Source organism: Miniopterus schreibersii, assembly GCF_964146895.1.
Source record: "Miniopterus schreibersii genome assembly, chromosome: 2".
In the NCBI taxonomy this organism is placed as follows: domain Eukaryota; kingdom Metazoa; phylum Chordata; class Mammalia; order Chiroptera; family Miniopteridae; genus Miniopterus; species Miniopterus schreibersii.
Window position 1 is genome coordinate 132,456,718 of NC_138102.1, and position 14,589 is coordinate 132,471,306.

General features: G+C 40.2%; 1 protein-coding gene across 1 annotated transcript in view; it reads left to right on the top strand.

The window, feature by feature from the left end:
* The window catches only part of LOC308552196 (uncharacterized protein C12orf56), a gene marked incomplete at its 5' end in the record, with an annotated part of 66,916 nt that overhangs the window by 31,887 nt on the left and 20,440 nt on the right, over positions 1 to 14,589 (top strand). The window contains 3 exons of the mRNA XM_081127244.1: positions 1,875 to 2,283; positions 4,627 to 4,700; positions 13,293 to 13,437. Coding sequence (XP_080983370.1) covers positions 1,875 to 2,283; positions 4,627 to 4,700; positions 13,293 to 13,437 — 628 coding nt within the window. The remainder of the gene's footprint in view (positions 1 to 1,874; positions 2,284 to 4,626; positions 4,701 to 13,292; positions 13,438 to 14,589) is intronic.

The window sequence follows — 14,589 nt, forward strand, 5'->3', positions numbered from 1 at the left end:
ACTCTTTCATCAGACTAGTAATAGAGGGTATTGTTGAATTTCAAATGAAGAATACAGCTTAGTTTAATGAGTTGGCTTACCTAACTAGTGAAGCAGTAATGACCATGGCATTTTCATTTATGCTGCCAAAAAGGTAATCCTTTTTAGAAACCCTTTTTAAATCTCCAAAACAATAGATTTTTCATATAACTGAATAACAGTTGATTTAAGTGAGACTTTCTGAAACTACCTGAAATCATTTTGCTGAATTGTCACATGAAACATATATCGTACCTAACATGAACATTGTAACATGTTTTCATAACATTATCTAACATAATCTAAACACTGGTTATTTAATTCTCTTTAATTTCCATGGAGAAATTTTTAGAAAATACTATCTGCAAGAATAAAAAAAAGCTGTCACTTCCAAGAGGATTAGAGCATGTACCACCCATTTCAGGCTAGACATATTTATTTAACTGAAAATCCTAGTTTGAGCATCTTATGTTCCTAGACACTTTGATAACACTGTTACATAATAGAATCATATGAAGAAATTGGGTAATGCAAGATAATTATGGCTGTTAAAGGGGACGGAACTTGAGTGACCTGTGTTTGCGTGTGTGTGTGTGTGTGTGTGCGTGTGTGTGTGTGTCTGCGTGTGTGTGCTCATGCATGTGTGTATGCACTTGTGCACATGCAAAGTCAGTGGGGGAAGGAGGTTGGAACACAGCACAGCTCGTAGCACTATACAGATAATGAATGAATTTTATTCCTATTTAAAATTAATTTAGAAACTAATAAAAACTAATGGCTTTCCACTGAAATAAGAGTTACAGTCTTGTAAGGGAGACAAAGACACTTTAATATAAAATGATAAACCAGCAATTTAGGGCGATATAGGATAGTATTTATAGCTAGCATTTACTGAGTGTTTCCAGTGTTATGCACACATTGCATGTATATTTTCTTATTTCTTCCTCACAGAAACTCTGTGAGATTGATGCTGTTAATTGTTCCTATTTTAAAATTAGAGACTTGAGGCTTAGGTCAACCAAAGTCACAGAACCATTGAGAGGCGCAGCTGGGATTGGAACTTAGATCTCAGCATCCTCTGCAACTTCTAAGCTCTACAACTTGCTTCGGCAGAGTAGAAATGGGTCGTGGTGAGCTGCAGAGGACAGGGAAGATAATGGATTGATTCTGAAAAGAGTACTGAGGCTTTGGGGATGCTATTGGAAATATCAGAAGAGCATTAGCAAGAGATGAATCAAAACACCATTAAAAAATCTCTTTGCCTGGCCAGTGTGGGTCAATGGTTGAGTTCGACCTAGGATCCAGGACATTGTGTGTGGTTCGATTCCCCATCAGGGCACATGCCCCTGTTCCGGGCTCATCCCCAGCAGGGGGTGTGCAGGAGGCAGCTGATCAATGACTCATCATTGACGTTTTCTCTCTCCCTCTCCCTTCTTCTCTCTCTGAAATCAATAAAAACATTTTAGAAAAAAAAAAAAATCTCTTCCATTAGCAATGCACAATGAAAGAAAAATCTGGTTTCGGATTGAGAATGAAAAGTCCTTTCGATGGAAATATTGGGCTTCGTGAAGGACAGGCACAATACTTTCAATATAAAAAGTGTTTCTTTAAATGACATTGGGTAGATTTTTATTTCTGAAAGCAGAAAAGTATGCTGCAGAATTGGGCAATATCTCCCCTATGTCAGTATATAAGCAGGTGAGATTAAATCACTCCCCTCTCTTAACAAGCGTTCTTTTTATGTGGAAACATTTATTTTCAGAGTCTTAAACTGCTGCAGTCGGGCCATTGGTTTTGTTTTTGTTGCTTACTATTAAATTCTGAATATCACGTTTAATGCTAAACCTACCTGACAGGTACCACCAAGAGAGCAGCGCACCGTCCAAGGACTCAACTCTCTGTCCTTCTACAGACCTTGAAAAGCTGTCCCCTCATGGCCGAAGTGCCTTTCGACCCTTAACTGTGCCCTCCAGGAGGAGCTGTCAGTCCACGTCAGCCACCAGCGAGGCCATCAGCCTGCCGTCTTGCGCTACAAGCACAAAGGGACCCGAGGGACTTCCAGATCACAAAGACTCTCTCAGCAAAACCCCTTTCAAGTGCAATGGGAACGGAAATGAGTTTTACTTAGGAAATTCCTCCCTGGCCTCTCCTTCACAAAGCAACCCCAACCTAGAGAAAAAGGAGTCGGAACTTCATTTGTACATTATTTCCACAACGTCATCAATATTTCTGCACTTAAAGAGTTCGTGGAACAATTATATTATAGTAAGTGTCCTCATAAGTTAACCTTGACTCGAGTATTGTATTTTTAGAGTAGGCTTCCCTGCTCTACCTTCCCATTTTGGAAATTTAGCCTTGGAATTTAATAATATTGTGAAAGACAGAATGCTCTGGACAATTAAGGGAATGGTTTTATTCAGCTATTGCAATAGGGAAAATGATCATTAATGAGAAGTGTCTGCCCTAAAGACAAGGAGATGGACCTGGGTTTTACAGAGGCGGGCGAGTAAGGGAGTCAGCAGTGAGTCTCATGAGAATCATGAGGAAGAAGACAGGTCTATCTTGGGATATTTGTGAGCAGGGTAGTCTTTTGTAGTCATCTGGGGTGATTTCTCAGCCATTTCTGCTTTCAGGGGGCACAGAGCTCAGATAAAGCTCAACATTGTCAATATGTTTCTGTATTTGTTAGCTGTGCTGTTGAAAGTAGGTTGATGGGAGTCATTGTTATAGGATTGGATAATTTTATAGAAACCACCTGATTTGCATCCTGTTTAAATGAGGAAACTGAAGCACAACCATTTAAAGTGACTTAAGATTATATAGTAAGTTTAGGGCCAAAGTCAGAACTCCCATTTAGGGATCTTGTTATTACAGCAGGCTCAGTTTAAAAAGAAGTAATTTAATCAAAAAGCAATATGATCCTTTTCAATTATCTTCCATGATATATAATTTTTATTATTGATCTTTTAACATGAGAATATTAAAAAATGTGAAAGGCTGTTTTCATTCTGAAGAAGTTAGGAAGCAGAGGGTTTTATAAATGGCTAAAAATTGAGAAAGATTGCAAGACAATTCAATTTCCCCCCCATCATAGCACAGTTAGAATGTTCAATATTCAAATTAAATGTTAAATATTTAAAATTTCACTCTAAATTTTTAAACAGCTGTCTCCAAATTAAGACTATAAATGAATCATAGAGGGAAAATTCTTGTCTATTAAAAGAAGGCCTCATATGTTCTAGTAGAAAACCCAAAACTTAATTGGCTTAAAAAAAAAACTATCTAAATATTTCACAATAACTGTTTGGACTTCCCTGAATGGACTAACTCTTAGTTTTAAATATGACTTTTTAATTCTGTAGCAGAGACACTATTGGGGCAAGTCAGATAGACCAAATCATAATCCTGATAATAAACACAGTACCAATAACTGACATGTATTGTTATTATCCAGTAGGAACTGTTTCGATGCTTTTTTCTTTCTTTCTTTTTTAAAACTAAAACAATGGTGTTTAATGGGATCCAAAGACACGGTTACAATTACATAGCCCATCACAAAAAACCCATGTGTCATCAGGAGTTGGAAGGCAGTGAGGGTCGCACTGGGTGTAGGAGAAAAGCTGTTCCGGAACCTCAGGAAGCAGGCTAATGTGGCCTCTCCCTGCCATCCTGCCTGTGGTCACCCCTGGGATCCATCTTACCAGGGCCAAAGCCACCTCTGTCCCCCCACCTCAGCCCCCTTGGAAGCCCCTGTGGTCCCTGCCTCGGCCTTGGCAGCCGCAGCAATCATAACCCCCTCTGCCCTGCCATCAGGACCATCATCTCCATAAGGTATGGGTCAGCTTGTTTGCCGTAGTAAATCAGCAGCTTTTCAGACATTTCTTCTGAAATAACCTGTCTGTTAAGCCTCAATATAAATAAAAGTTTATTTAGAGAACTTGCTGAACACTACACGATCTTTTGTTTTGAGGACCCAGAATGAGTGGGAAATGGCAACACTAAAGATCTGAGGAAAAAATAACCTCATTAATGGAATAGTTAAATCATTATATAACTATGCTATGGAATGCTAGGAAATAATTTAAAATATTGAAGTATATCTATATACACAGACACGAAAAACTGTTCACCATGTATTAAAGTGGAAAAAAAAGTTCCAGATTAATATATGTGATATAATTTAGCTAGTATTAAATATATATTATAAAGATACATCATCTAACATTTAAATGTTATAAATGTATATGTTATAATTAGTATGTTTTTATATTCCTGAAAGGATATGTAAAACTAGTAGGTACCTTGAATAGTGGAATGGGAGTAGGGAGAGACTGGGAACTTTTATCTTTTACTTTATACATTTCTGTACTGTTTAATTTTGATAAATAACTTCATTTTATAATAAGCAAATATTACGTTTAAAACTTTAAAAAAAATTATATAAGGAAAACATTCCCTGTGGTATCATCAAACACTGGAATGAGTCATATAAACAAATTGTACTGTAGAAGGCATTAAAGAATAGATCTATGATATTGACTAAAAGTAGGGAGAACTGATTTTCAGTAAACAATAATTCTTAACTATTCCATATTTTCCCTCTTTCAGAAAGCTACTCTTGTACAAGATCCCCTATATGTTAGTGAGCTCAGTCTTGCTGTTGGAGATCAAAAGCCATACAGGTAAGGAGCGATGACGAGAGTTCCACGGAGGAGCCTTCTCTCCTCTCTGCCTCTCCTAACTCTGTGTGTTGCTGACCATCCCACTGAACCTCTACCTCAACTCTCTGCCCTGAACTTTAGGTCTGCAAACGCTATTACCCACTGGGCATGTAGGTTCCTCGAAGTCAGCATATTCAAAACAGAACTCGGCGTCTTCCATCTGGGACCTAACCTTCCTTCCCCCTCTGTTTCCTAACACACGCGTGATGTTATTATCCCCAGATCACCTGAACCAGAGTCCTGGATGCCACCTTTACCTTCTCTCTCCCCTCACTAGCCCCACATCCAGCCAATCGCCGTATGATTGGTTGTGCTTTAATATATCTGGGTAGCATCCACTTTTTCCCACTGTCACACATTCAGGCCCAGTCTGGGCTCCTAGTTTCCCCCAGCTGGCCTCTGCCTTCACTCTTGGCCCTCTCTAGACCTTCTCCGTTACAACAGAGGACTCTTTCAGAAGCACAAATTGATCATGCAGCTCCTCTCTTAAAGCCTTTCAACGGCTCCCCATTGCCCGTAGGAGAAGGTTCTGTACTCTTTAACAGCTTACACAGATCTTCCTCATGTCTCTTCTTTTTTTTCAGCCCCATCTGTTGTGTCTTCCCCACTCCTGCCTTAAGTTCCTCGCCCAAATAAGCTCTCAGGAAGCTCCCTGTTTATTTTTCCCCTGGGCGCTAACATGATGGCCCTTACTCTGTACCCCTGCTCTCTACTCCTTTCGTATGTGAATAACGTCAACTCATCGTCTTAGCTTTACTATCCCTTTCTCTAAAAATAATTTCAAAACGAGCTTAAGAGGGCCCATCCTGTGCTTACACATCACGTAGCACTTACCAGTCTGTATTATGATCGCGTGTTTGATTACATGCTGCCCTGTTATGCAGTGTGCTCCTTAAGGGCACAGAGAGGCTGCCAACAAGCCTTTATAGAATGAATGAATGAATGAATGAGTGAATGAGTGAATGGGATGAGATAGACACAGGGACCATATCATAAAGGGCTTTATATTCAAGGCTAGAAAGCTTGGATTTTACCCGTATTTCATAGTTCTCTTAGGTTGTCGTCACAGTCAGCCTTATAGTGAAGTAGTGACTTGTGATGTGACCAGCTTTGCCAGAAATTGTGAGCCCTTGGAAAGCAAGCAGCATGTCTTTAATTAATTTTTGTATTTTTCTTAAAAACAGTGCTCTGCACATAGAAAGCACTCCCTGAATTGATAGTGTTAACAATTTTGATACTAAGTTTAAGTCTTGGGCAAGTTTAGAAAGGTTTACAATAATGATGTATATTAGGGGTCATGTAAATGAGTTAAAAGTAAGTTAATTTTAAAAGGTGTATATTTATTCCCCACTAAAGGAACCAAAGTTCCCTACAGGAATGACTGATTCTTAGGATGGGAGCAGGAAATACACAAAATGAGTCAGAAACGGCCTGTGCCAGAATGCAAAGGGTAACAGAACCCCAAAGAACACAGGAGCCCACGTGAAGGTGCTCCTAATAGCCAAAGATGGGACAATTTGAGTATCAGAAAAAATAACGAATGAAATGGTTGAAACACAATGAATATATAAAATTTAGCACCTCCACACAGAAAGAGATAAAAACTCACTGAACTCCATTAGAAGTAAACAGGGCACCAATTCCTTACTTTACAAATCAGCAAACAAATGGAAAGAATTAAGCATTTATCCTGCCTTTCCTGCATGAACTGTAATAAGTTCAGGGTAACCAAGCAGTCCAAGTTAATGAGGGAAAATTCCATTTTACAGAATTTCAGCTAATGAATGTGGAAGGTTTAACAGGATTAGAAAATTATCATTTCTGCAACTCTGGATGAAATAATAGATCCATGCAGCAATCCTCGGTGGATGAAACCGTTAGACAGAAAGGTGAAGCAGAACTTCAGATGGAGGGATTATTTTGTAAAAGACTAATCCCATTGATTAGTCTTAGCCTCATTATTTGATGTAATATGAAACACACAGCACCACTTATGAAGTATCTTTGCTAAAACAATTAAATCTGAACCTGACTTTAAAAGTGTGGGTATGTCAGCCTTAGAAAGGAATGAAATTCTGACACATGGATGAATCTTGAAGAACTGATACTGAGTGAAATAAACCAGACAGCAAAAGGCAAATATTGTATGATTCCACTTAGAATAGGCAAATTCATAGGAACAGAAAGTAGAATAGAGGTCACCCTGGGGGAGAGGGGAATGGGAGTTATTGTTTACTGGGTGAAGAGTTTTGTTCAGGAAGATGAAAGAGTTCTGGAAACTGATAGTAATGGCCACACAACATTGTGACTGCACTTAATGCTACTGAATTGTACACCTAAATATGATTACAATGGTAAATTGTATATTATGTATATTTTATCCAATATTCAATTTACCAATTTTCAAAAAGGTAGGGGTGTGCATGCGTGTGTGTGTGTGTAAGGGAATAGATAAAACACGATTAGCAAAGTGTTGAAAATTATTGAAGCTAGGTGATGGGTATGTGGGGTTTCTTATTTTCTTCATTTTTGTGTATGTTTGAAAAGTTCCATAGTAAAAGTTTTTAAAAGACTTAAGAAATATAAGCAAATACAGCAAGTACCTTATTTAGATCTTAATTTTAACAAACTGAATATAAAAGTATATTTTTAAGGTAATAGAAGACATTTGACTATAGACTGGGTGTCAGTACCAAAGAATTATTGATAACTTTGTTGAGTGTGATAATTGTGATTTTTGTATGAAAATGTTTGTTTTATTTTGATATGTAGTGGTTGAATAACATAAATGTTTGTGATTTCTTTTTCAAAAAAGATGGTAATAAAGATAGCTTAGAGAATACATGTTTTCACATGTTAGTCTAAAAGAGTATTAGTTTTGCCCATCTGGGCGTGGCTCAGTGCTTGAGCATCGACCTAGGATCCAGGCGATCAGGGTTCGATTCCCAGTCAGGGCACATGCCCAGGTTGCAGGCTCGATCCCCAGTCGGGGGCGTGCAGGAGGCAGCCAATCAATGACTCTCTTGTCATTGATGTTTCTGTCTCTCTCTCTCCCTCTCCTTTCCTCTCTCTCTGAAATCAGTAAAGATATATTTTTAAAAAATAATAATAAAAGAGTATTAGTTTTAATTTTGGTGTTTATTTAAAATGATTTTTAAGCTAATTGTATAATAAAATAGGTTCTTACTTTGTATATATGTGGCTTGAAATTTATTCCTGAAGGCAAGAGGGAGAGTTCTGCCACTATCTTGACTCAGAAAAAGTATATTTCTTGCAAAGTTAATTTCTGATGGCTACATATTTAAAATGCACTCTCAGGGATACAGTATATGCACAAGATACACAAAAAATGGTCTTTGCTTGCAAGGCCCCTTCAGTTTAAAAGAAGTAAATATTCTTAGGTTTTCAAATTAGAACTCTGTCGAAACTGTGACTTCTGTAACCTGACCATTGTGAACATATACCAAGTGCTTCTGAGATAATATATGGAAAGCCTTTTCAGGTTGTCAAACACTGTACAAATATAAGGCATTATTTTTATTAAATGTCTGGAAAAATGAAAAAATATAGGCAAAATAGAGCTCAGCATTAGATCAGGAATCCTTTTTGCCACATTACTTGGGTGAATTTAAGTTTTCTAGCTGATGAAAATATAGAATATCTGTTAACATGAATATAGCTTTCCCCTTCGTCCTCAGCTGAGTAATGAAGTCTCCTGGAACTGACTTTTCTTATTTAAATTAGTCAAAGGAAGTTCGTCATCTATGTAAATGCAAAAATTCTCTGAATTTTCAAAGAAACTGTAACTATATGTAACTTCTCTGTAGAAATATAGACTCCTGAATCTGGTTTGAATTTGAAATGTATATGAGACCTCAATTGATATGTGAATTGGTTTTTAGTATGAAGAGATTACTGTGCTTTTTCTTGTGAAATCTGTTCTGGCCTTCTTGAAAAAAATAGTTTGGTATTATAATCCGTTATCATAGGTAACAAAGGATAAAAATAGTTTGTTTCCAAGGATCTTAGCAAATTGCTGACTCTTATTGGGAAAGACTGGAAAACCAATTTAAAAATAATTCTACTGATACTGTATTTTTTCTGAGCTTTTGCTTTTCTAAGCTCATTTGTTTGTGAAAACTACATTTCTGCTGTTTTTAGAGCTCTCAGACAATAGAGGGATTTTATAGTTATTCTTAAAATGCAATGTGGTAGTAATTAGAAGTGCATATATCGGAAGGTGAAATCTCAGAGCTCATTCCTACTTTATTTAGATGCTATTTATTAAACACTATGTCCCAAGCACATGTGGTAAAGTATCAAAACAGCACAAAGGGAGAGGAGGAAACAAGATGGTGGCGTACGTAGCAGCTGTCCCCGTCGCCTCCCGCAACCACATCAAATTCAGAACAACCACAACTAAAATTCAGAACCACCATCCCTCAGAGGCTCCTGAAATCTGGCCGAACAGAAGCGCCACAACCAGGGAACTGAAGAAGCACCGAGACCGGGAGGAGGGGCCAGAGACGCGAGCGGATCGGGGCTGAATCCCAGAGACATGGCCGTGGGCCCACACCTGGTGCCGCGGGGTAAACCTGGGAGGGAATCTCGGCGGCAGAGGTTTCCCAGAGGAGCGAGGGGTCCCAGCCCCACAGCAGGCCCCCAGCCCAGGGCTCCAGGGCCGGGAAGACACGTCCCCACAACTCCAGGCTGTGAAACGAGCGGGGACTGTCCCTGAGGATCCCGGAGGCTGCGGGAGCCCCAGCAGCTCCTCCTAAAGGGCCCGGCACGGACTCACTCGGACGCTCCCTCTGAGCCCAGCGCCGGGCAGCAGCCTGAAAGGACCTGGGACACTCGGGGAGGAACTAACCTGCCTGAGATCCGGGTGAGAACTAGAGGGGTGACTTCCTCCCAGGCAGAAGAGCTGGCAGAGGCCGTGGCTCCTTTGGCGAGTCCTCCCCGCACACAGCCGGCAGGCAGGCGCCATGTTTGAATCCCCAGCACCTGCCTCACACCTTTGGCCCCGCCCCGTGATTCCCGAGGCCCCGCCCCTCCCCACCTGCAGCTCATCCAGGCCATTTCCGGGGACTTTTCTGTGCAAGTGGCCTCTCGAGCCTCAGGCTTAGGACTTTCCTAAAATCTCTCAAACATGCAGCAGCGGGCCCCATACAGCTTGATAAGCGGCCCCAGGCCTGGCACTAGCGGCAGCCTGCATTGGTTCAGAGCTTGGCCTCTCCTGGGCAAAGCCAAGCCCAGCACAAGTATCAGCCAACTATGGTTTGCTGTGTAGCTCATGCTGGGTGGCCCTGGGCAAGGCACTGGCACAGGCTGACTTTTCACCTCCCGGGAGGCCCCAGAGACAGTGCACCTGGTGGTCAGACTCGACCACGCTGGATTACAACCCTGCCACATCCACGAGTGACACTCAAGGGGTGCACTTGGTGAACACCAAAGCCCCAGTGAAGTAAATCCTGCTCCATAGGGGTGTCTCCAGCACCGCAGCTCTTTGGCTGTCATTGCAGCTGGTCCTCACAGCCGATTGACCTGGGGATCAATTTCTCCCAGTAACGCCAACAGCAACCAAGGCTCAACTACAACAGGACAGTGCACACAGCCCACACAAGGGAGCACCTAGAAGGCCCAGCTCAGGTGACTGAGGAGGCTGAGCCACTGGACCCTACAGGACACCTACTACACAAAGCCACTCTACAAATTCCACGAGACACAGCAGCTCTACCTAATACATAGAAACAAACACCTGGAAGCAGCCAAACTGTGGAGGCAAAGAAACATGTCACAAAGGAAAGAACAGAAGAAATCTCTAGAAGAGGAACTAAATGAAATAGAACCAAGCAAGCTAACAGATACAGAGTTCAGAATTTTGTTTATAAGGATGCTCAACCATATTAGTAAGAGTATTACGAAAACAACTGAGAAAATTGATGACCTAATAAAATACCTATCAGAAATGAAGGCTACATGAACTGAAATGAAGAATAATTTACAGGGAGTCAACAGTAGAGTAGAAGACTCTGAGAATCAAATCAGCAATTTGGAACGTGAGGAAACAAAAAACACCCAACCATAAGAGCAAAAACAAAAAAGAATCCAGAAATATGAAGACAGTATATGGAACCTCTGGACAACTTCAGAGGTCCAACATTCATATTATTGGGGTGCCAGAAGGAGAAGAAATAGAGCAAGAAATTGAAAACCTATTTGAAAAAATAATGACAGCTTCCCCTACCTGGGGAAAGAAATAGACGTACAAGTCCAGGAAGCACAGAGGGTCCCAAACAAGAGGAACTCAAAGAGGCTCACAGCAAGACACATCATCATTAAAATACCTAAGGTTAAAGACAAAGAGAGAATCTTAAAAGCAGCAAGAGAAAAGCAGTTAGTTACCTACAAGGGAGCACCCATACGACTGTCAGCTGATTTCTCAACAGAAACTTTGCAGGCCAGAAGGGAGTGGCAAGAAATATTCATAGTGATGAAAAATAAGGAACTACAACCAAGATTGCTCTACCCAGCAAAACTATCATTTAGAATTGAAGGTCAGATAAAGAGCTTCACAGATAAGAAAAAGCTAAAGGAGTTCATCACCACCAGACCCGCACAGTAGGAAATGTTGAAGGGTCTTCTTTAAGATGAAGCTAATGAACAAAAATATCTGATGAACTAAATAGATCCAGAGACATTGACGCATGTAACAGACGATCATATTCAGAGGAAAGAGTGAAGGGGGGTGGAGGGTGGGAAGAGATTAACCAAAGAAGTTACATGCATATATGCATAACCCATGGACACAGTCAATAATGGGGTGAAGGCCTAGGGAGGGGGTGGGAGCGAGGTGGAAGGGGTCAATTGGGGGGAAAAATGGGAGACCAGTAATAATTTCAAGAATAAAGATAAAAAAAGTAAATTAAAAAACAAAAGAGCACAACGCGATAGGTTCTATCGTTATCCCATTTCATAGATGAGAAAATTGAGGCCCAGAGAGACTAGGTAGCTTGCCTCTGGTTTTTACCCAGCTGAGGAGGGGCAGATCTAGGATTCCAATTAGCCCCTCACCATGCTTATAATCGTACCCTTCTGCCTCTATGAATTGTTTTTTTAGAGAGTGGGGGGTGGGGGGGGGAGAAAGAGAGAGAGAAACACCGATGTGAGAAAGACACATCTATTGGTTGCTTTCCACATGCGCCCCGACCAAGGCTGGGAATCACACCTGCAACCCAGGTACGTGCCTTTGACCGGGAAGCAAACCCATTGCTCTAACCACTGAGCAATACCGGTCAGGGCTATTAATGAATTTTTAATGATTATTTCTCTCCCCATGTCTCCACTAGAAAAGAACTGTTTTTCAGGAAGTCTGAATTTTTGTCTTAAGAGAGGTTTATTGATTGGACAGGGGATAACATCTCAGAATTTTTTTTAAATAGATGGAGAGGTAGTGGGCAAGAATCAAGATTCCATGTAAATAGCTGGTATCAAGGTTTGTAGGCTAAGTGGTAAAAAATATGTGTGTGTGTGTGCATATATATATTTTAACCCTTACCCAAAGATATTTTTTCCATTGCTTTTCAGAGAGAGTGGAAGGGTGGGAGGGAGAGAGAGAGAAACATCGATGTGAGAGAGACACAATGATTAGTTGCCTCCTGCACACTCCTCACCCTGTGCCGGGGATTGAGCCTGCAACTGAGGTACATGCCCTTGGCTGGAATTGAACCCAGGACCCTTCAGTCTTTAACTACTGAGCCAAACCGGTTAGGGTGTGGTAAAGTATTTTTAATTCAAATCAGAAATTCTAAGAAATTTCCATCAAGTTACTCAGAACAGGAAACATCTGTCCTACCATTACTTTGCACCCTCCTTTTCTGAATCACTAGTTGTGTGAGCTTGGACAGGTTACTTTGCCTTTCTGACATCCTAAAATTCCAAGAGTAATTCCCAGCTCAGCGCCTTACTGGGACTGAATGAGCTAGTGCATGGAAAGTACTCCATTTGGGAAAATGTGATGAACCTAGGGGATATTATGCTAAATGAAATAAGTTAGGCAGAGAAAGACAAATATTCTATGATATCACTTATATGTAAAATCTAAAGAACAAAATAAACAGAACAAACTGATGATTGCCAGATGGGAGGGGGTGGGTGGGGGCTTTGTGAAAAAAGTGAAGGGATTAAGAAACACAAATTGATGGTTACAAAATAGTCACAGGGATATAAAGTACAGCATAGGGAAAATAATAGTTAATAATATTGTAATAACTATGTATGGTCCCAGATGGGTACTAGACTTAGCAGTGGGATCACTTTGTTAATTATATAAATGTCTAACCACTATGCTGTACACCTGAAACTAATATAATACTGAATGTCAACTGTAATTGAAAAATAAAATAAAAAATAAGATATCCAAACAGGAAAAAATAACTATATTAAAATTCCATTAGTAGCAAAGTTTTTCCATACTTGTCAGTGATTGTTGATATTCCTCAACTGCTGTTTCTTATCATTTTTTATGTGCAAAGTTTTCTTGTGTTTCTGTAGATCTGAGGAGAAAATTAAGCACTTCAGTCAACTTAAATCTGAGCTTTTTCTTAAAGACAATACTTTGAGGAAGATCCTTTGTTTAATTACGGAACTTAAAGTAGCAGCCCAGAAAAACTTCATTCTGAAAAGGCTTTTCTGGAAAGTAGGTGTTTTATTTTTAGCCTTTAAAACTTGTTTCACCTGTTTATCAAGTGCAGCATACTCAAAGATAAAGTAAAATGCTGTATAAAAAAGTGTCATCTTGTATTTTGACGCTGTATTTTACGATGTTGATTAAGTGCTAATGCAATCGTGTCTTAACTCTGGAAATGCTGTGATGTAATCGATGCATGTGTGTGTTGGGCTGGGGTGGGGTAGGTGGGAAGAGAGGAGAGCGGTAGCTCATATGGGTCGGGTTCACAGAGTCAAAGAAAAGAGTAATTAAGAGGGGAAGCTTCTGTCCTGTGGGATGTATGAGTAGAGACAATGAGATGAGAAAGTAGATTTGAAGAAGTTTTAAACATGCAGGTTCCCCTACAAGAACAATATACTTTAAAAAAATTACTTTTGAGTATAGGACTGTTACTTTTAAAAAGGTGACTCCTGGGGAGTCAAAACGACCTAGCTGTCCCTCAGATTTACCCTGTAAGACTTAGTTTTGTTTTCAGTTTCAGGCGAAAGGTACTGAGAAGGTATTGAGAAGCCCAGGTTAGTGCTGGTGCTGGTGCTAATGAGGCTGATTCTGGCCAGTGGTCTGAGATATAGCTGCCCCCATTTTATCGAGCAGCTGTGACATGCACAGCCTCCTCGACTGTACAGGACACTCCTGGCCATTTCTTAGATTCTAAGTGCTTCACATGACCATCTATCTTGGTTTGGCCACTCTAGGGTGACCAGCTGTCTCAGCTGACCATTCCATTCGGGATTTAGAACATTTTTATGACTCCAAAAGGTTACCTTGTGCCCTTTAGCAGTCAGTTTCCTCCCAGCCCTGGCCTCAGGCAACTATTGTGTGCTTTCTGTCACTATAGATTAGTTTTGCCTGTCCTAGGATTCCACTTACATGGAATTGTACAATAAGTACTATTTTGTATCTGGCTTCTTTTGGCATACTATTTTTGAGATTTTTTTCATGTTGTTGCAGATAGGTGGGAGATATTTTATGAGTGAAAATTCCTGAACCAGTGAGCAAATGGGAGACAATAATAAATGATATTTATTAAGCACTTATGATGTGCTAAGTAGTGTTCAGGTTTTATAAATACTACCTTATTTAATCTTAACATCAACTCCATGAGGGGATATTATTAAGTCC